At 40.2% G+C, this 21,930-nt stretch overlaps 1 protein-coding gene across 1 annotated transcript; it reads left to right on the top strand.

Moving 5' to 3' along the window:
- Positions 1–3,580: 3,580 nt before the first annotated feature.
- LOC149284020 (DNA repair protein RAD51 homolog A) lies at positions 3,581–9,917 on the top strand. The gene is made up of 9 exons (XM_089497195.1): positions 3,581–3,652; positions 4,415–4,552; positions 5,820–5,937; positions 6,403–6,494; positions 7,550–7,644; positions 7,728–7,841; positions 8,693–8,822; positions 9,112–9,233; positions 9,794–9,917. Exons 1-9 carry the CDS (start codon positions 3,581–3,583, stop codon positions 9,915–9,917), a joined length of 1,005 nt encoding a protein of 334 aa, XP_089353321.1.
- The last annotated feature ends 12,013 nt before the right edge of the window (positions 9,918–21,930 follow it).

The following is a 21,930-nucleotide window of genomic DNA, read 5'->3' as shown; positions in this document are numbered from 1 at the left end:
TATATATATATACACATATGGTACAGCCACTTTTCTCTTGGAGTTAATAGTTTGTTTATTTTCAGCAAGACAAATTGCTGGCTATAATTAATAAGAGATTAGCTCTCGATAGTAATTGTATGTTCTCTAATTCATCATTCAATTGGCAGAAATTAGTCTTTATTAAAAATACCCATTATCAATTTCTAAAAGTTCAATGTAACTATAATTTCCATGCCTACGTAGCTCTGTAGTTCTGGTCGTCTGGCACAAACTGCCCCTGCTTTGAAATGTATTTAGAAGTGCATTCCCTTTTTTAGTAGGAAATACCATTTCTCTGATAGACATTGTTGGGTATAGTACTTACGTTTTGCAACTATCCACTTTTGAATGTTTCTTAACATCAATAAAGGTGTATTTAATAACAGGGTATGTTCTTTCCTTTATAAGGACAAATGTGTCTCCGCGTTAGAGAGCTCTTCTTTGTTGTAGTTTTAAACAGTTGTTTGTATAATGTATGTCACTTGTAATTGTGTTTATGTTTATGTGTTGGATATGTAATAAAATAGATATGGATGTTTTTATTGAATTATCAAGCTTTATTTTTTTGCATGTATTACAAATGAGGGGTTCAGAGCTATTTTAAAACAATACTAATACCAAGACCCTCCCACTTACAAGCTGTCTGTCCATTACATCTGGTCCTTCTCACCAAGTTACTGGAAACTAAGGTACTTACAGCTCGTTTGTTGTCATGAAGTCTTCTCAATGCAACGTTTATATGCCAAATGCTATTCCACAAATATTTCCCCAGACCTTATAGAATGGATTTAGTCCAAGATTTTTCAGAGCCTGATAAGGGATTATGGGATTTGTTATTAAGTGTTCTTGCGTGTTCATCGGCATGGTGCGTTTATTCTTAATTTACATGGTACTTTGGGGTTTTGTTAAGGCGAGATGGTGTACAGACCACTTTATCTTCTATCCTGCAATATAGAGAGTGTTCTACTGGATGAGTTAACCAATAAAAACCTCAAGGGGAGCTAAACAAGTACCATGTAAATTAAGAATAAAATCGCGGGGATGTCGGAAGAGGGGGCGGCGCTCCCATATACTGCTCCAGCACCTCCTTCCTCGTCGTGTTTAATCACAGGGAGCGGGTCTGCAGGCATGATGTCATGCTTGAGATCCCTTTAAAACCCCTGAGTTCCTTCGGTGCTCAGATATTCTGAGAGACTCTGTGGTACCGTGTCTAGGGCTCTGTGCTTCTGTCCCTTTGCTGACCCCGCCTTTTGCTTACTGCCTGGCTACTGACCCGGACTGCCTCTTGACCCCTGCCTTTGGATTCGCTGCCTGCCTATACTTGGCTTCATACTTCCTCATCGCCCCTGCGTATCGAGCTCCTCTTCCAACGCTAGCTAAATGGTGCCTTACTGTGCCTAACAGGGTGAGGAATTCCAAGGCTGGCGTCCCCCTTTGTTGTTCACTTACCATGCATTCCTGTAGTGGTAGCGCAAGGCCTCTGTCTCGCTGCCCTGCCGCGATACGCGCAGCTTCACTGCTGAGCGCCAGCATTCGACGTCCTATGTCGGCGCTCAGCGTGAAGCACCGGCACTGAGACAGACGCCTCGCGCTCCCACCACTGCAGTTGTGGCACCGTTGAAGCAGGCGGCTGCAGGAAGCAGAGGAGACAGACGGATGCTGAGCGGTTGCTTAAAACGACCGCTCGGCACCCCTCTCTCTCCTCCTGCTGTGCTTATATTGGGGGGGGGGGTTCCTACAGCCCTGGGGGGGATTTCTTCATTATCAGTCCCCCCCCCCCCCCGCATGAGTTACTGGGGCGGGGAATCTGTCCCCCCTGGTTCTTGCGCCCATGTGTCCTGCCCCCAGACTTTTAACCCTGTATAACCTGGACACCATCGACCCCCGACCACAGCACTATCGTATGGAGGTGGTCCAGGGAGGGAGCCCCCTGAGAATTGAAAGCTGTACGGACATTGCTGGGCTCGGTGGCTAAAGTGTAGCTCCGGACTGTAAGGATTCTACAGCTGTGGCTGTGGTCAGCTTCTGTGCTGGCTTGGCGAACACATGCCAGGGTCTACTCAGATCTCCATGTGCATAAAGGGGCCCGATTGATTTCTATAGGGATGCCTTCCTAGCAAAGATTGGCTGCTTCGAGTAGCCAATTAGCGTCAAGAATCGTCAGGTCATGGATGAGGGCTTAAGATGCTACATTAGATAAGGTTTATTTTTTTGAAAATGCATATTAAAGTACCGGTACTCAGTTTAACATGTATTCTTCCATTGAGGGGGCACTTGTATATTATCACATTATTAAGTACCCCCTCAAAGAAAGAATACATGTTAAAAGGAGTACTCTAATATGCATTTTCCTGAACACAATATGTATATGATAGCTGCCAGGTTAAAATTTTCACAGGCACTACAGAAAAGGGTTTATTCAGACACCAGTGTGACTGCGCCAAACATAGCAAATCAGTGGCAAGAATCCTCTGAATACTCTGGAGAAGTGCAGCATCTCCCTCAGGTGCTTTTTTATTTTTTCATTCTTCTTTAGTGGGCTTGTCAGGGACATTACACTGTCCCTTTATTTTACTTTACATATTTTCCTGCGCTGATGCTTCACGTAACACAAACCCTTCCAACAATATTAATTAACAAGAGAGTAATACAGCGTAAGAGGAAAACAAACAAAAACTACTCCCGGGTACTGAGTATCGCCCCTTCCAGCCGAACTGGATACACGTCACATTTCTGCGCCTTTCACTGGACGTCCCAAACAACAATATTATACGTTGCATCGGTGGGTGTTCCCCGTGCGTGGTGACGTATTACGTATGGGTTGGCGGGTCTTTCGTACTGCGCTTTCCGTGCTTCCGCTTTGCATATTTGAAGAGATCCGGTTTTGGTGGTTGGCGTGAAATCTGGATTCTGAGACACATTGTTTGGAACTTTAAAGGCTGTCGTCAGCCATTGCTTACAAACGGTAACGGCCCTCCGTCTTAGGCATGGGACGCCCTGGCATTTAGATGCATTCAAACTGTCTCTCACAAAACTTTATTCATATGTTTCGACACACTTATTTGTCTAAATGTAAAGAGGGCCGCAACATATTCCAATTAACCATGGGGCTGAGTTAATGGCTTGTCAGGTCCTGCTTATCCCTATATTATTGCAGCTAGTAGGAAATCTTATTCTGTGATATGGTTTGGCAACATGACGTCATCATGCTTTTTTGGAGGCCTCTGGTTGTTCAGCTTTGTGGTCTTGCCAAAACAAAATTAAATCTCTATTCAACCAAAGAGACAGGGCTGTGTATTATGCTAACGCCTACATCCTCTTAAATGCTCAATGGGTTCTTCAGGTGACTTTCCTGCTTTTCAGAGATTTGGTTACATAAGCTTTCTGAACCTCATATGTCTCTTCTCCAGATGTAAATGTATCTGTACATTTTGGAAGCGTGGGCCATGCAAACCGTGTATTTTTTTTTTACTTTCTAATGTAAACTTGTACGTGTTGGGTAATTTATTTGTAAAGATTGTAAATTTAAATGTATCTGCTTCGTTCCAGTTAGTCTGCGATGGCCATGCAAGTGCAGTATGAAGCTGCAGAGGAGGAGAGTTTTGGACCACAAGCTATATCCCGGTTGGAGGTATGTCAGGCTTTCAAAGGAGAGCTATTTGTTGGTGCCGTATGATGTCATCAAAGTAGTTATGGGGTAAAAGTTGTACATTTTGGAAACCAACTAAAATACATTTTAGCGCACTTTAGACAGATCATTATGAGATGTCTGTTCAGCGAAAGAGAGGCAGACGAGTGGATTCATTAAACAGAGTGTCTTTATAACTCACTGGTGAATGGAGAACAATGAGTGTGATCCAAAGCAGAGACGTGCTAGCATATGCTTTTATGTATACCGGTGCAAAAAGCGCTGACAGGCCATCAACGGTTTAGTGCAGCTGCTATCCACTGACCCGTTCACGACCAGAAGAAAATGTCAGACATGATTCGTTGTTGTCCGGCCTATGAAAACCAGTTCACAAAATTAGCAGAGATCATATCTATGTCGTGTTAGTCATTTAACTGGTCTGGTAGCGGCGTAGTTTAATATGAACGTAAACTGACGATAGTGTTTTGTTTCTGGATTCAGCAAAGAAACCTTGTGGTGCTCTCTACGCAGCAGAAACAAGGAAGATTAGGACTTACTACTCTGATCCCTAAACTATTGGCAGCGCTAACTGAACATTGTCATTTATTTCTGGTTATGAGAATACTGTGCAGGATTTGCTTTTTATTTTTTTTTAAATCAAATTTCTTTCCAAATAAATGCAACGAGGCCAAAGACTCACTGAACTGGACTTATATGGGTGACATGCATTCAGGCTATTTTTTTCCCCTCATTTTATTTTACAAGCAATGTGGAATAAATGCAAATGATGTGAAGAAATTAGAGGAGGCTGGATTTCACACCGTAGAGGCAGTTGCGTATGCTCCCAAAAAGGAATTGCTGAATATAAAGGGCATCAGTGAAGCTAAAGCTGAAAAAATCTTGGTAAGATCATTCAACTTGTTCAGCTTTTAATATTCATCTATACTGTTTGCAGTCCCATTAAGACAACACATTTACTGTGTAAAGTTAAACAAATCTTGTCAGGTGTTTTTGTTTTTTTTTTCCTCCGAAACTTGATGTTGCTTTCATGTTATTAAACCAATACACCTTTTCGGTTTCAGCGTGAGCAATCTATTAGTGCTAGCATTTAGATGGCAAGTGAAGAATTGTTAATTATTCTAATGAGAAAATATTACCGCATTTGCTCGATTATAAGACGAGGTCATCTTATAATCGGGGCCGTCTTCTAATCAGACCTCAAATAGAGGTCTGATTATCAGACTAAGATCCAGATCCCCCCCGCAGCGCTGCAGGGGACCTGGATCCTCCTGTCTGGTAACCTCCGCTGCTGCCGGGACTTCCACCGGTGTCTATCACAGAGCACCGGTGAAAGTGCGGGCAGCAGCAGAGGTTGCATACGCGCGTACCTTTCTACTGCCGGGATAACCTGCCCGCTGCCGGGGAAGCAGAGCCGGTCAGAGAGATCAGAAGCAAGACTGGGACCCCGGCGGCACTGTGCTGTCCCAAAGTCATCGGCGGATCCGGTAATTTTTTGGAGGAGGCGGGGTCACACAGCGTCATTGCGTAATCCTGTGGGAGCTGCAGTAAGCGTCTGCTGAGGCATCGCAGTGAGTGAAGTGCCTTAGTTGCTTGAGTGTATATTAGTGTCTGGGTGTGTAAGTGTCCCCCTATATGCCACTCTGCCCCATGTTATGCCTTTTAACCCCCTGTATGCCAGAGTGGCATATAGGGGTATAAGGAATTTCTGGAGGCAGAGTGGTATATAGGAGGGTAAAAGGCATATCAGGGAGGCAGAGTGGCACATAAGGGTTATAAGGCATTTCTGGGGTCAGAGTGGCAAGCCTGGGGGCAGGTTGGCAAATAAAAAGAAATAAAAACAAAAAAATAGTTTAAATGAATTAATATTCATTGGTAAAACCTTTTTCTTATAGGGTCGTCTTATAAAAAGTTGGTATAATAAGCTTAGGCTATTCTATAGATTGTAAGCTTGTTTGGGCAGGGCGCTCCTCACCTGTTTCCCTAAGTCAAATTATGTTATACTACTTGCTACATCTATACTTGATATTGGGTTACTGGCCCATTGCTCACATTTTTATGGAAAAAATGGCATTGAGTCATTGCCAGAGTCTGTAATTTTAAGTTATTTGTAAATTACAATTTACCTTTTTTTTTCTTTTATATATTCAAGGCTGAAGCTGCTAAATTAGTTCCCATGGGGTTTACTACAGCAACAGAGTTTCACCAGAGGCGATCAGAAATCATACAAATAACAACTGGTTCCAAAGAATTGGACAAACTTTTGCAAGGTGAATTCATCATACTGTTTCATATCCATAATAGTGGAAGACAGTGCAGTTTATCAGCTGGGAAATTGGACATAGTTATGCATAAGAAACCTGCTACTTTACATATAAAATGCGTGTTTCTATAGTCTTTTCTGTTTTGTTTTTGTATTAGTTCAGAACCTCTAGCTTGAGAATGCATGTTAGTCTTGCATTTAGTAAAATACCCATGCAAAATGAACACCTATATACATTTTCATGAGGCTCAGATTGTCCTTATTAACCTCAGACTGCACCTTTTAGGGGCGCAATGCTCACACCTATTAGACGTAATCAATATACTGCATCTTCAGTGCATTTCTGGTTCTTCTGAGCACGTTAATTTTATCAACTTTGGTTATTAAGTCTGGGAAACGGTTATGTAGGCCGAAATTGGACATCTTATTTTCCCAATTCATTGTCTTGATTCTAATTACCTGCCTTTTTCAGGTGGCATTGAAACAGGCTCTATTACAGAGATGTTTGGTGAATTCCGTACTGGTAAAACACAATTATGTCACACTCTGGCAGTTACATGTCAGGTAAGTCAAAACTTGCTGTTAGAAAAGATTCTGGCAATGTCTAAGTTGTAGATCCCAACAGTGACTTTCCAAGGAAGTAGTTGCAAGTAAGACTGTTTCTCAGGTTGTACAGACTTTGTACATCATGCATTTAGACCTATATCTTTTAATGTGTCTATTGTAGAGAGTCAACAGATATTTCTAGCCACATATATTTTGTAAAATCGAAAAGGAACTACTTCATAGGAACACACAATAGATGAAGTGTGTGTTCACTGTCTTGGCCTTTTAATTTAATTGCAAACCAAATTATATCAAATCAGCACAAGCAAAAGTTTGGAACCCTGTTGAAGATCAAGTGATAAAATTCAAAGATGAAAATGGCACACCTTTTATCTTACCTAAAAATTACCATTATTAACTGCACTAAATGTTAGTTTGCAAATTTGAACTCCGCAAACTTTGAATTCTGGCAACTTACTCTTTTTAAGTCTGTTCAAAGTTATGTAGGTTGGTAATCTCCAAGTTACTTTAGTTATATTTCAAATCTATTTTACAGAGGTTACTACGGTGAAATTATGAAGAAAGGACAATTAATACGTTCCCTCCTAAAGCATTTATATTAGAAGAAATAGTCTTGCTACAAATTGTCACCCTTACTTTGTGCTAGCTATATTCGAGCTATTATGTCATGCTTCACTTTATAGATGGCATAATTTGCTGACTGTATTACTAGTCCATAATTTTATAATATAGTAGGAATATGAAGAACTGAACAGTGAGAAAAAGTAGTATACTTTGAGCAAAGAAAATTCTTCCCTGCAAGTGGTCCAAGGGCTCGCATCCGTTGAATAGTTCTTATAAAATTGGTCCTTTGAATCCTTTGTTTAGAGTGCTTGTTTTTCTATAAAACTTGATTTACATTGTTTTTTGTTTGTTCTAAAGTAGACCCTCCTGACTTCTAGGAATGCTGTAACGCAGTTACTTTGTGCGTTGTTCTTTATGGGTTTTTTCCCTTCTTGAGAGTTGGAGATCATTGGATTTCTTATGTCTTAATATTTCTTTTGACTCTGAAGCTCCCTATTGATAGAGGTGGTGGTGAGGGAAAAGCCATGTACATTGACACTGAAGGCACTTTTCGACCAGAACGTCTACTTGCCGTGGCTGAAAGGTATGTAATAGATGACTTTTACGAAAGAACCGCAAATTAGTTGTTCCCTTAAAAAAAAAATCTAAGTGTTTTTTATGTTCTAGGTATGGCTTATCGGGTAGCGATGTTCTAGATAATGTGGCTTATGCACGTGCCTTCAACACAGATCATCAGACCCAGCTACTGTACCAGGCATCTGCTATGATGGCTGAGTCTAGGTAATGTGTAATTGCATCCAGAGCTCTTAATTAAATGTTTGTATCTTCCGCCTAATTAAGCCACGTAAATTAGTCTATGGCGGCTCTTAACCTGGCTATAAATAACTTATTAATTGGAAGCTTGTAATATATGAATGCTGAAAGAGCTAGTAGGCTTTTCATGTCTGTCTATGTGAAAGCTGTTAGATCTTGTTCCATTTAAATGTTCCTAGTGTTTTACTCCAGTCTTCCACTATGCTTTTATGGGAGAAAACAATGTTTTGCTCTTGGTCACTTCAGGAAACATCAAGATTTCTGTTTCCTAGACAAAGTTGGCGGCAGCATGTTTTATGGTTTTGAGTTCAGGGGTTTGCCAAGACCCAAACTGCGGGTTTAAATTTTTTTTATTTTTTTTTTATTATTGTCAAGTCTGTGCCACATCAAACAAATTTATAGTAGTACTTGCTAAAAGACACTAAACCAAGGAAGGTTATTAGGAGCATGATCAGGTTGGGTAGCAATAGTTTACATTTAGCCAAACAATGTTGAATTTAGATCTAGACAGTCTGTGAAAATTATTGGTGTGAAATTCTTTAGAGCTGACTTGATGCCCTTTTGTTTTGTTGGCTCATAAGTCTGCTTGTGCCCAGGGTACACTGCTGAACCCTGTCGCGCTGAGAAGGCCATGTTTCCACAGGTGACCTGCTTGTACACTAAAATAAGCTCAGCATCACTCAAAAGGGATGTTAGGGATGCAAACACTCCTTTTGATGGTATTGCTGCCCCTTTAAGATGATGAAATAACCTATTGATTACGATGTTTATGTCATGACCTTTCTAACTTTGCCCTAATAGATGGTGATTCTTTACAGATATGCACTTCTTATTGTGGACAGTGCTACAGCCCTCTATAGGACAGACTATTCTGGCAGAGGGGAACTTTCAGCACGACAGATGCACTTGGCTCGCTTCCTAAGAATGCTTCTAAGACTTGCAGATGAGGTAAAAGCAGAAACCCTGTTATGACAAAGCAAAATTTATGTCTGCACATCTGATACCAGGCCTTTATGAGATTGCTTTGGAAGTTTTAGAGAAAAAATAGACTGTTCATAGAATTTCTCCTGGTCTGGATTGTACATAATTTTGAAATGACCCAGATAATTTAAAATGTGAATTCTGATGTCATAGTAAGCTGCAGTGCCTTTACAGTGCTTTGCTGCCCTCTTTAGTGATACTTAATGAAAATTGTTTTATTTTTCTTTGTTCCCTTACTATTTGCAAATCTTCTAAGTTTGGAGTGGCAGTTGTCATCACAAACCAGGTTGTGGCACAAGTAGATGGAGCTGCCATGTTTGCAGCTGACCCCAAGAAGCCCATTGGAGGGAATATTATAGCTCATGCCTCTACTACAAGGTAATATATACAAATACCTGTTTTCTTCATTAGCCTGCACCAACTGCGTTTGGTTATTAATCATGTTCTCTATAGACCACGTGAAACATAGTATCCCTAAATTAACATGGACAAGTTAGAGTCCTGTAAGATCAAATACATGTGTATTTAGACAAATCAATTATTTGATACAGTAATTTATTACATAAACAGAAAGCAAGTACAGCAATGTATTTAAAGCCGGACGGTGAAAGCTTAACACTGCTCCTTCAGTGCTAAAAGGTCAAAAAGATTTAAGGTATATTCAAAGAGAAAAAGTGGCATGTAGCTCTTTAGCTATTGCAGAACTGTGACTACCATAATTCTACCAGTGCCAAGCATTCGTGGAGCATGTAGTCTTAACAGGAGAACTTCCAGTTGGATGTGAAACGTTCAGCTTGCCCGGAACTACGTTTTTCTGATATGCGAACGCATCTTTGTTCAAAAAAATCTATTAATCTTAGTCTCTGAATAGTACTTGGATATACTTTAGACTGATGACTCACTTGGTTCATAATTCTTCTAATTTTCTTCTCTTGCAGATTGTACCTAAGAAAAGGCAGGGGTGAAACGCGCATCTGTAAGATCTATGATTCGCCATGTCTTCCGGAAGCAGAGGCCATGTTTGCAATAAATGCTGATGGAGTAGGAGATGCAAAGGACTGAACTGTGAAAGCTTCTATTGCTCTTATGTACCTCTTACATATGAACTACTGGCTTGTTCACAGTGGGCTCCATTGCATAGTCCTGGGCCTAGTAGGGCTGGTCATTGAGTAACTTGGAGAAGTGTGGAAAGTATCTACTACAAATGTGCAGCTGCCATTTTCCTGTTTTACACAATCTGGTTTTGACCAACACCCGCACAACCAATGTGCATTATTCCAGGTAATGGTATATACGTTGTTCCCGTTATTCTTAAAAAAATAAGTCTTTGGAAGATCAAGTAGATTAAGTATTTTCTTTATCCACTGGATTAAAACCTTTATTTTTACTTTGGACTTTGATGCTTGAATGCAATCTTCTAAAGAGCACAAAGATTTCATAGAATGCACAGAAATATGGAAGTGTGTTGGTACGCGATTTATTCAAATGCAAAACATGGCTGTTCAATAGCAATATCTATAGCATTTTGAGAAATTGAACAAAAATGCATTCTATAAAGACTAGATTTTTTAAAGAAATATCTAACATTAGGAGCTGCATGATATATTCTACACTACAGAAAACACCATCCTGTTGCTTCATTTGTAATATATAGCTGTTTGGCAAGTTTCACAATCACTTTTTTTTTTTTTTCTTCATTGATGTAAATAGATGTATAGAAGATTTGTTTCCAAAAATAAAATATAACTTCACAACATATGTTCGTTTTTACTGTGTATTTGGATAGGCATAACATAATCTGTAAGCTTTAAAGCCATGTGACTAAAAACGTATTCCCACCGACCCCAGCTCTGCTGCATCCTTAGTGAAGGTATACGAACATAAGGTATTCATGCAGCTGCTTTAGGAAACTCTTTCAGGGGTTGTTGAAAGATGAAACCTTATCTTCACGTGACACTTGCTGTGTTAGGAAGGGACGGATGCGGGCAATGTTTTTAAGATGGAGACAGTTTTTGGAGACAGACTGAATATGGGGTGTGAACGGGAGGTCGGAGTCAAGGGTGACACCAAGACAGCGTGCATGAGTAGACGGGGAGATGATAGCGCCATTAACAATGAGGGAGATAGATGAGGGAAGATGAGAAGTTGGGTTTTTGAGAGATTGAGTTTCAGGAAAGGTGCAGACATCCAGGTAGAGACAGAGGCGAGTCAGTTAGTTACACGATCTAAGAGAGAGGGAGAGAGATCAGGAGAGGATAGATAGATCTGGGTGTCATCAGCGTACAGGTGGTATTGAAAGCCAAAGGATGAGATCAGTTTGCCAAGTGAGGAAGCGTAAAGAGAGAACAGAAGGGGTCCTAAAACTGAGCCTTGGGGTACCCCCACAGAGAGGGAGGGAGGGAGGGGAGGGGAAGTGTTACCGGAAACAGAGACGCTGAAGGTATGATCAGAGAGGTAGGAAGCAAGCCAGGAGAGAGCAGTGTCACGGAGACCAAGATCATGAAGTATTTGAAGAGGGTGGTCCACATTGTCAAAAGCAGCAGAAAGGTCCAGTAGGATCAGCATGGAGTAGTGGCCCTTGGATTTAGCGGTGAGTAAGTCATTAGTAGAGTATCGGTCTCAGTAGATTGTCGAGGGCGAAACCAGATTCAAGAGGGTCAAGCAGGAAGTTGGAATCTAGAAACTTAGTTAATTGGATATAAACAATTCTTTCCAGAAGCTTGGAGGTGAAAGGAAGCAGAGAGATGGGAGGGTAATTGGAGAGATCAGTCGGGTCGAGGGAGGACTTTTTCACGATAGGAGTAATGGTAGCATGCTTGGAGGAGGATGGGACAGATCCAGTAGTAAGGGAGAGGTTGAAGATGTGAGCTAGAGTAGGGACAAGGGACATAAATCAAATTTTGATCATAACTAACCCTCATAAGAAGAACCGTCGTACGTTCATAATGCTTTACCTTCTGGATGTGTCCTCCAATTAATGATTCTACTTTTGGGCGATAGGTTCTTTAATGCGTGACCCTCCATAAGCATTGTCTCCTCCTACATGCTAATGGTAAACATGAAAAACAAGTTCTTTCCGGACAATGTGTTTCTCTTGTCATTTCCCAGTACCAATAAAACTTTTTTTTTTTTTTTTTTGCATCTGTTTATGTTCAGACTCGCTAACCTGCTCATTGGCTCCCTATCCCCCCTCGGCACAAGACTGTTTGCAGGCAGACCCAATTGCGCTGTGTCCCAATACGGCACCCAAGATGATTGATTGGTCTCAAACATGGATCTACTGCAGTGGTTTCTGATTCCATATATTTAATTAGGACTACTTACTGAATGCTTTTGAGTCCTACCGTTTTATTCGTGTAGCATTTTGTTTTGAATTTACCTTTAGGAATCCACCGGAGTCGCGTGAAGTGACGTAAATTCCCGTGACTCCACTGGGTTCCTGGGCGGAACAAGAGAAGACGCTGTGAGGGAGCAACGCGAAGGCAGCCTTGCGGGATGCGCAGGAAATCTGCAGTTCAGGTAAGGGCCCATAAAGCCTGTAAAAGGATGCCATGGAATGCAATGTATGCCATGGACTCCCCATCAAGTTCTAGGGGCCGTGTCATTGCATCTGCTATGCACAAATTGTCAACATTTGCCTTGTTCCCTATGACTTGCCTTGTAACTTGTTATGCGAGTAAGTTAGGTCATTGATTGTAAATGTTAGTAGAATTGCATGACAAGCTCTGCGGTGACCTCCGTGAACGCTTTTTTATTAGATCTACAAAAGGGCATGGGCAAAAAACAATGACACTAAGAAAAAACATTCATACATAAATACAATCATACACGTTCAATTTAATAAGTATATTATGCTACAATTTGTCATGGGGGTGTCAGTCTAGGTGTAACTGTAAGTTTCATTGTCTGTGATGTCTTGGTTATTATTCACAGTACCATATCACATAACCAAGGATTAGTAGTTAGATTTATATTTGTTTTCTCCATTTTGCGCCTTGTTCAGATCGAGCCATATCTTTAAACATATTGTATTTTCCTCTTGATCTGTGAAATCCATCTTGCGCAGATATTTAATTTAGGTTAATATTTCTGCTAGTTATAAATAGCTTATAAGCATCTTTGTGCACTTAGAAAAAAAATAAAAAGTATGGGGTTAACCTTCTGCTTTAAGAACATGTTTTCTAAAGAGAAATCGTATTTTAGCTCGTATATGTCGTAACTCAATACTTTGCAAACACATATGACACAAGTGCAATCTTCCCTTAAACCCTACCAACACCTTTTCAAAATGTTTGCATCACCGCTGGGGTTAAATACCACCTAGGCATAATTAAAAAAAAGCTTCCCTCATCTGCATAAATCCCTGCACCCAGTTATCAATTCAATTATTTACTCATGTGTTTCCAATATAATTCATGCTTGATTTTTAACATTCATTTTTACAATTAAATCTATGGTCCTAGATATCAGTCTTTTTTTATGTTTCTCTAGAAATTCTTCTATTGCACGTTTTTAAAGAATTGTCCTACTGAACGCTGAATGGGCTTTCTATGTGTTTAGAGGGTAACAACCTCTACAATCCTTGTCCCATATCAAATGTGACGGCCACTAACCTGAACACATCTTTTCCTAATCTCTTGCGCAACTACTTGACAATGGCTTGGTCACGTTTGGCTGACCAGGCCATGGCTTGACCATAGACTTTTTTACTTTTTCACTCTGCCGTGCTGGATGTTAACAAGAAAAACTCATGTTTTCAAGATGGAATAATAATTCATTTAAAACTATGCTTATGGTAATTTGCTTAATGATTTGTCACTTGTACCTAACGATCTTTTAATTCTTTTTTGTTTAGCTCTCACAAGCTGTTTGGGTAATGTTCAATGTATATCAGTTTGGCTTTGTCTATGAATTCTAGTCTTGCCATACCCCTTGAATGTATTTATTGTAAGAAGCGCTGCATACATTGTTGACCTATATAAAAAAAAAAAATATATATATATATATAATAATCACTTTCTGCAATTAGCACTTATAAATAGTAAACTATGCTAGTGCTGAAAAACCTCCAAGCAATACATTTACATCTGAAACTGAAGTATGCACAAATGAATCATTTTAAACGTAAAACTATGGGAGCCTTGTTAGGACACTGAACTATTACATAGTGACTTTTTATCTGTTGTATTCTCTTTTAAATGGAAAATACGTGCATGTTGCAACAGCTTCCTATACTGCAGTCCATTCTATGTTCAAAGAGTTAACAGAAAAGCTAGCACTGATTTGTCCTGAACTCCTAAGCCCCTTTAAAAAAAATGTGAAGGGGTTAAGGAAGACTGTCAGGAGATAAGATTTTTTTCTTCTGGAAAAGAGGAAGCAACAGTCACGCAAGAAAAACAGAGCTGGGGCAGGATTCTCACGCATTGGCATGCAACTCTGTCATCTGTCTTGTCACAGTCTACCCCCTACACCCACCCGTCTCCTCTTGTCAGCATTAATCAATTATGACACTGAATTAACGTAAGCATCCTGTCCTCTACCCTGCTCACAAAATATGTGAATAAAATAAACTACCTTTAGAAGCGAGAAGAATAAATGAGTAGGGGGTTCTTAATGGTAAACTTCTCAATTTGGATGGTGTGTATTGTATGTCGTTGAATTTAATTTCACAGTGAACTTGCTGGTCTTATGTTTTGGTGAATTGCTACTCTAAGCACTGTATCATATAACATGTGCAGGTTATGCAGTGTCCCAATGTTTCTGCTACCGCTTAGGCGTGTTGAGAGTAAAGTTAATGCAAGTCGTGACCTAAAAGTTTACCAAAAAGCGTTCTGCTTTGTGCACATTTCCTACTGAACGTGCAGCAGAAGCTTCTCCAAACCCTTTATCTTTGGCAGAGGTAGCGCTCAATATGTGATTGACCATACTCCCAGGGTGCTCAGCTAGTCCTTGGATGGTCTGAAAAGAGATGTAGGGCTTGATGGGGCAAATTGAATTAGCCAGGTTCAAAGATGTCCCAAATAGGGCAGAGACGCAGACTGACCAGATGTCAAAATTAAAATAAAATATGCACCTCCTAAATGTGGCCTTTTAGCCCCCAAACCACATGCATGGGTTATATCAGTGTACTCAGAAGATGTTGCTGAACACGTATTGGGGTGTTGTGTGACAGTGACATATACCAAGGGCTGTAAATTCATACCTAAAGTACAATGTGTGGGGGGAAAAAACACAAAAAATGACTACCACAAACTGTCAAAGGCTGATGGTAGAAAGTAAAAGGTTTTAAAAAAAATAAAATAAAAGTTTAGAGACTTTTAAAATAAAAAAACTATCACGCTAGGTCTCTCCTGGTTTCCAGTGTATCTTAGCATTGACAGGTATCAAAGGGGATTGCCAGCCCCATCACTTGAGCATGTTCACATATAATCTGTCAGTAGGAATTCAGCTGTCACAAACACCACAAAAACAGAAGGGACCACCACCTGCCAGCCGGCTTTCACTCTGACGTTAAGCAGGGGGGTGCGAAAAGGGTTAATGGAAAAACTTTGCCTGAAGATCAGGTCACGAGGCGTTCCAGCGCATAATGACGTTCACAACCTGGTACAGCTGTGCCGTTGATGTCCAGTATAGGGGAAACTATGTATTTGTAATGATTTCGATCCTAGTTTAATTTATTTTAACAGTGGGTCTTTTACCGTGTGGATAGTGTAGTGCATTTTTACTTATGTTTTAACAATTATGTTTTTCATGGCATGATATGTTTTTTGATATTTGATGGATGGGGGGATCTGTTACCAACCTATTACATTTTTAATTTAATGTAATAAACGTAATTTTTATCATATTTTGTTTTCTCTTTGTTATTAGAGAACATCACCGCAAGCGCCGACATTTTCATAGAATGTTATGGCTGTGGAGATGCGGACAAAGATAGCAGATTGAAGATGGAGAGAAGAGAAAGGAGAAGACAATGCGGAAGAAGAAAATGAAGTGGAAGCAGTCAGCAGAGAAGGTAGGGAAACATTTTGGGAATGAGTGAGTTCCAGAATTAAAAATGCCCTCGAATTTTCGACCAAACCAAACGGAATTCCTTGCTCGAAAACAAACTGAAAATTTTGTCCAAATAGTTTTTGGCCCATTTGAACATGTCTAATGCTCACATGCTTTGTGTGAGCATGGGTGTGTAACACTTACACGTTCATGCATGCATACTCCCTCACTCACCCCTTAGCTCATCCATGCATGCATGCATTCTCACTCACTCCTTAGCTTAACCACAGTCTTCCCTTTGTCATTGTTTCACAGCAAGATTAATCTAGTGTTGTGAGCTCTCAACCAATTCACTGTGGGTTATGGACGGTTCTTTGAAGCTTCACCTTGGTCTGGCCTATATAAGCCTGGAGGATGCATTTGCCGTTGTGTTTTTCTTCCTGCTACCAAGTGCACCCTGTTGTTCCTGTGTATGACCCAGCTTCGTCTGACTACCCTCCTGGCTCCTGATTCCTGGCATTTGTACCCTGACTGCGCTGATCTCTGTATGGCCGCTTTGGTTGATTATGATTTGGCTTTGTTTCCTTGCTTTCTGCACTATACAATGAGTGTCCGTCCGGTCCCTAGTCCTGTAAGCAGCCTCCGTTTAACCACAGGGTCACGTAACCTTACTTTACATGATCGCGCTACGTTCCTCCCCATGGACGTCCAGAAATAGGCAGAGCTCTTCCCTGTTTGGAGGATCTCGTGTGTAGCAGCAAGGAGATGTCTCTGGCACTTTAAGGTGGCTCGATATGCCTGATCTGATTTGAATTTGGAAACCCTAGTTGCTGCCCTAGGCCCTTACTTAGAAGGGCGGTGTCGACCTTTGATTAAGGTCCTTAAATTTTGCATAATTAAAACTTGGCACACTAAGCTCTCGTCAGTGCTTATGACCCTCACTTGCTGTGTATATCTTTATCTGGCTTTACATTAGCTTCTATAAAGTGCATGATAGTAATGAACGACAACGAGTTAAGAAATGAACGGCTCCAACAGAGACAGGATCCTCTCAGAAAGCTAAAGCGGAAGATGCTGCATTTTCACAAAAAGGTGTGTATTTTCACATGGAATGTCTATCTCCTGCATGACTGGGCCATACAAGAAATCTCTGCAAAGAGGGGCAGAACCACTTTCTGGGGGGTACAAGGGATTCTGGGATAACTGGTTAGAGGCTGCAATAGCCTAAGAAAAAAGGAGCACAGCGATCAGAGGTGTTCTGGGTCAGAAGACTCGGAATGAAACAGCGCAAGATGGCGTTTGGGAAAAGGCTGTGAGCTTAGAGGTTCTTCGTTATTTTAATATCTGTTTTGTATTGTTATCAAATGTTTTGTGTATGTTATATGTTTTATAACCGGTAGCAGTGACCTAAAATCAATATATAGTTTTTTTCCCCCATACGCTTGTATTTGTGCTTTATTTGTCACACATTCCGTAGAAGAATGGATTGGATTTTAAGCAGTATCCAGTTTGCTGGTTTCGAACATGTTGTATGTGTCACACTAAAAGCATTTGTCACTGGCTTGACTTTTTTGTCATGCTGCTATTATTACCGTTTTAATAGCTAGAACTGTGGCTTTACCAGCTAATTACCTAGATTTGTATTACCAATACACATCATCACCTGTGTTTTCCTTTGTTTTTAGAAGCTGTCGCTTCATCATATCAGTTGCCCCATGTCCTTAGTGCACTCTTACCGCACACAGCATAACTAGAGGTAAAAAGTTGAAGGGGGCTCCTCAACCTCTTGGTGAACCCTTGCGCGTCTCACTTTGCTGCATGTCATTTGTAATATAACTCTCAATGGAGCGGAAAGTATCCAGAGTGGTGATGAGAGGGAGTCACGGGATGGTCCATCATGTTTATATAGCACAATAATGATCCTTCCTAAGTAAATTTTTTCATGATAAAACAGGGAAGAAAAAAAAGGTAGAATGGAGCTTTTATCGATAGTAACATAAGAAGTCAGACTAATACCCCTTTCATTCTAAAGGGAAGGTTGTCAGATACTATATATCAGATTTAACTAACTAGATTTAGAAGGCCAACTTTAAAGAGGATCCATCATTCTTTAAAACATTTCCATGCATTCCAAATGCAAACATAAAATAAAATAAAAACTACTTAGAATAAAAACTTCAAATACTGGAGGCATTCTGTTGTGAGACACCATGTTGTAATTTCAATGGAACATGACAAGGCAAATTGAGAACCACCTTGTCGCTTCAGCCACAAATATTCCAAGTAATAGGCACCTGATTTTCCTCTATTCCATGGAAAACCTTCAGGATTTTTTTTTGTTTGTTTTTTATACAATTTGAAAGTGTGTATTGGCCTGGATATAACAGGTGGTCATACCTTTTTTTTCTTCTTCATAAACCAGTGTTGACTACACGGTGGCCCCCAGGTACCTTGCAAAGCATTTTATACAAAAACATTTTGCAGGGCACAGGAGGGGGATGTAACGGACCTCAGTACCCCAGGCCGCTGAACCCATGGCTTATTATCGACTGATAATGCCCTCCGCTCAAGGAACATTAGCCGAGACTAGATGCTTGAGGGTAAAATCATGAACCCAGTTTGATGAGAAGCACACCAGCATTTAAAACAGTACAAGGCAGTCATTTACATACATGTCGCAACAAAACACATAGTTCTCAAGCAGGCCAGCCATTGCACATGGCTCCACCTCAGCCCAGTTGTAGTCCATGGGGAAGATTGTAAACACGGCTGGGTTACCTGACTTCTGTACGAAACTTGCTGGATATCAGATCTTGGTGCAAATGCTGGCCATGGAGGTCTCTGTCCTGTAAGTCCTGACCCAAAGGAGAGTAAAGCACCACACATAAAACCTCCTCCCAAAATGCAAGTACCCCAAATTTGTGTCCAGGCTTCACAGTCCTATGAATCTCTGTTAACGTGGCACAAGTGGGAAGTAGTAGTGCCAATGGACCCCTTGTAGGTATCTCCCCAAAAACAGAACCCATTTTAAGGCCAGGGCCCATAGTCTTTAAGGAGGAGGCTGGCACTCAGGCCTCTCCACGAGCCCAGGGCACAGAGGCTTGCATGACAGGGCAAACTTTGTTTTAGCACATTAGGAACAGTCATATTAATAAAAAAAAGGAAAGAGGAATACAGTAAGAGCAAATAATGAACATTGGATAATCACACTGAGAGAATGCATAAGATTAGAAGACTTGGTGAGAAGAATTATGACACAAGATAAAGACAAAGGGCTCCTATGCCACTATAATTATCTGATTTGAAATTTGTCCATACTTATATAGAGAATGTGCCCAACAACTTGAAATCAGCAGTGGATGAAGAACTAATCTCAGTGAATGTTCCATAAGACATAATGCATAGCACACAGGCAGTCACAGGGCAACCACAGCAGCCTTTACTAGCTAGTATTTTGGGTGTTCCTGGATAAGTCACAGATCATTATATTAACTATGTAATAAATACAGAGAAAATGTCAGCATATATTTTGATAAATTACTCATTTGGATACATTTTACTGTTACAATAACATTGCAAGCCACGTCTAACTAGATACAATTAAAAACAAACCCGAAACTCAATTTGCAGGTGGTAAAAATGCTTACAAAATCACAATGAATAAGACTATTCACTAGACCCATGCAGTTCAGGTGTTTGGTGAATAGTTTATTGCCTGGGGAAGGTTCAAACAGCTTTGCAGACCCTACTCAAATCAATTTGTTCTTTATTTGAAACACATGTGGTTTTTGTCAATCATGTAAGAATGAATGGTTACTATTCTTTATGATTATAGTCGGAAATCCATCTTTGCCTAGAGTCAGTCCTTTTATAGTAGACGATCACTAATATAGCTTTTCGCATAAAAAAAATAAGTAACTTTAGAAAAACCAATTCCATTGCACTAAAGTAAATTTTTTCTTTGGTCAAACTCTGTATTGATAACCTGACCTTGGCATAATGGTCTGCTCTATGCACATTGGAGAATAAGTAGTCTTGCTTAGTTAAAAGGATCTAGAATGAAAAATATAAATGCAGGGTGTACAAAAGACAAGGTAGAATATTTAGAACCTTAACTTGTTCTAGCTATGTGGGGATCAATCTAGAATAGCTAGAATAATAATGTGGTGAAAGGACTAGGAACATAGGATATAACTGCTGGTGGTACTAGCAAAAACCACATGAGTATTATCCCTGATATATATCATTCTCTAAACTGACTTAAGATCCACTCTCTGTCACATGAACCACCGCTATACTACAGCAAATACATTGCAATTGTTCTAAAGAAGATACTAACTTTCTCATTTAAAAATGTTTGGATGAATAAAACAAAAATGTTTCTTTTATATACAGGACATGAACTTACCACACATATGAAAACCATTATAGTGTAAAAGGTATATAATTAAAAACCCCAAAAAGCTCACCTTTTTACATATGGGAGGACGTTCAGGGGTGATTACAGATATGGAGATTAAACAAAGTGTAACCAATAAATTCAGCTTTTAGACTTGGATATGTTCTGGTATACAGATCATAGGGAATTCTAACCAATAAAGACCATTGCAAACTTGTATTAACCACATTAGAAACGTGGTTCCAATTTAAATCTTATTTTAGTTCAAATAAACTTTTTTTTATTGCAATTAATGTTTTTGTTTTAGAGATATATTTGGTTTAAATCCTAGGCACTATTTAATCAATTGGAAGCCAAGATCTACGTGGAATGGCTCCAGACATAGCACATAAATAAATTACTTCTCCTGATGTCCGCTTCTCTCTGCCTTTACAAAACAGAACTGATTTGGTGAGCAGAAGTTCCTAAAATAGGAACAAGAATATTAATCATGAAAAGAAAACTAGCTCTTCCAGTTCTGGATATACCATATTTGCTCGATTATAAGAGGAGGTTTTCTCCAGAGCAAATGCTCTAAAAAATACCCCTCGTCTTATAATCAGACCTCAAATAGGTCTGACCAGCGCTGCAGGGGACCTGGATCCTCCTGTCTTATGCCCCCCCAACTTACCGGTGCTTCTGACTCCCCGGTGTGTTGTCCAGGCAGCGGGTAGACGTCTATGCGATTCGCATAGACAACTTCTGCTGCAGCTGGGAGGAGGTGCGGGTAACAACGGGGGTTGTCTGCGTCCATTGTGCAGACCTTCCCCGGCTGTCAGAGATCAGAGTTCCCCGTGTAGATTTCTACACGCTGCCCCGGCTCCACACCGGGGACTCAGAAGCACCAGTAAGTTTGGAGGAGGGAGGGTGTTTAAATGGGGGGCATAAGGCATTTCTGTAGGCAGAGTGCTCTGTGAAATGCCTTTTAACCCCCTTAATGCCACTCTGCCTCCAGAAATGCCTTTTAACCCTCTATACGCAAGTCTGCCTCCTGAAATGCCTTATACCTCCCTATATGCCACTCTGCCCCATAATATGCCTTTTAACCCCCTAAATGTCAGAGTGGTATAAGGCATTTCTGGAGGCAGAGTGGCACATAGAGGGTTAAAAGGCATATCATGGGGCACAGTGGCATATAGGGGGTATAAGGCATTTCCAGGGCAGATGTGCATAACTGGGGGGGGCAGGTTGAAGAAAAAAAAAGGAAATAAAAACAAAATATTTTTCTCAATCATAGCTTTTATTTAAAAAAAAAAATAGTTCGCGTAGTGTACATGAAATAACATTTACTGGTAAAACCTTCTCCTATAGGGTCGTCTTATACTCAGGCTTTTTTCTTTCTTTTCTAAATTAATATTCAGATTTTGGGTGTTCGTCTTCTAATCGAGCAAATACGGTATAATGAGACATTTTTAGAACATATATTTATATGCATATATATACATACACATATAGTCTCAATGCACAATTATATAGGTTTACTTAGTGTAATGATCTGGTATAGATCATATTTGTGGTTTAAGATGATTACTACGAATCGCTGTTGTTGAAATGCAAATTCAGTAAGAACGATTAACTAAAACCCTGGAAAAAAGATGTACACGAACCGATTTAGAGGGAAATGAGGCAACTAAAACCAGCATT

This window comes from Sceloporus occidentalis, unplaced genomic scaffold (assembly GCF_023333645.1).
Source record: "Sceloporus occidentalis isolate IW3139 unplaced genomic scaffold, rSceOcc1.0.p SCAF_100, whole genome shotgun sequence".
NCBI classification, from domain to species: Eukaryota; Metazoa; Chordata; class Lepidosauria; order Squamata; family Phrynosomatidae; genus Sceloporus; species Sceloporus occidentalis.
The sequence above is the reverse complement of the archived record's forward strand: the minus strand, read 5'-3'. Positions and strand labels throughout refer to the sequence as shown.

Excerpts from the sequence above, each read along its gene's own strand:
- LOC149284020 (XM_089497195.1), top strand. The coding sequence starts at position 3,581 with ATGGCCATGCAAGTGCAGTATGAAGCTGCAGAGGAGGAGAGTTTTGGA. Across the intron at positions 5,938-6,402 it reads ATTGGACAAACTTTTGCAAG|GTGGCATTGAAACAGGCTCT; the intron begins GTGAATTCATCA and ends TGCCTTTTTCAG. Across the intron at positions 7,842-8,692 it reads GCTATGATGGCTGAGTCTAG|ATATGCACTTCTTATTGTGG; the intron begins GTAATGTGTAAT and ends GATTCTTTACAG.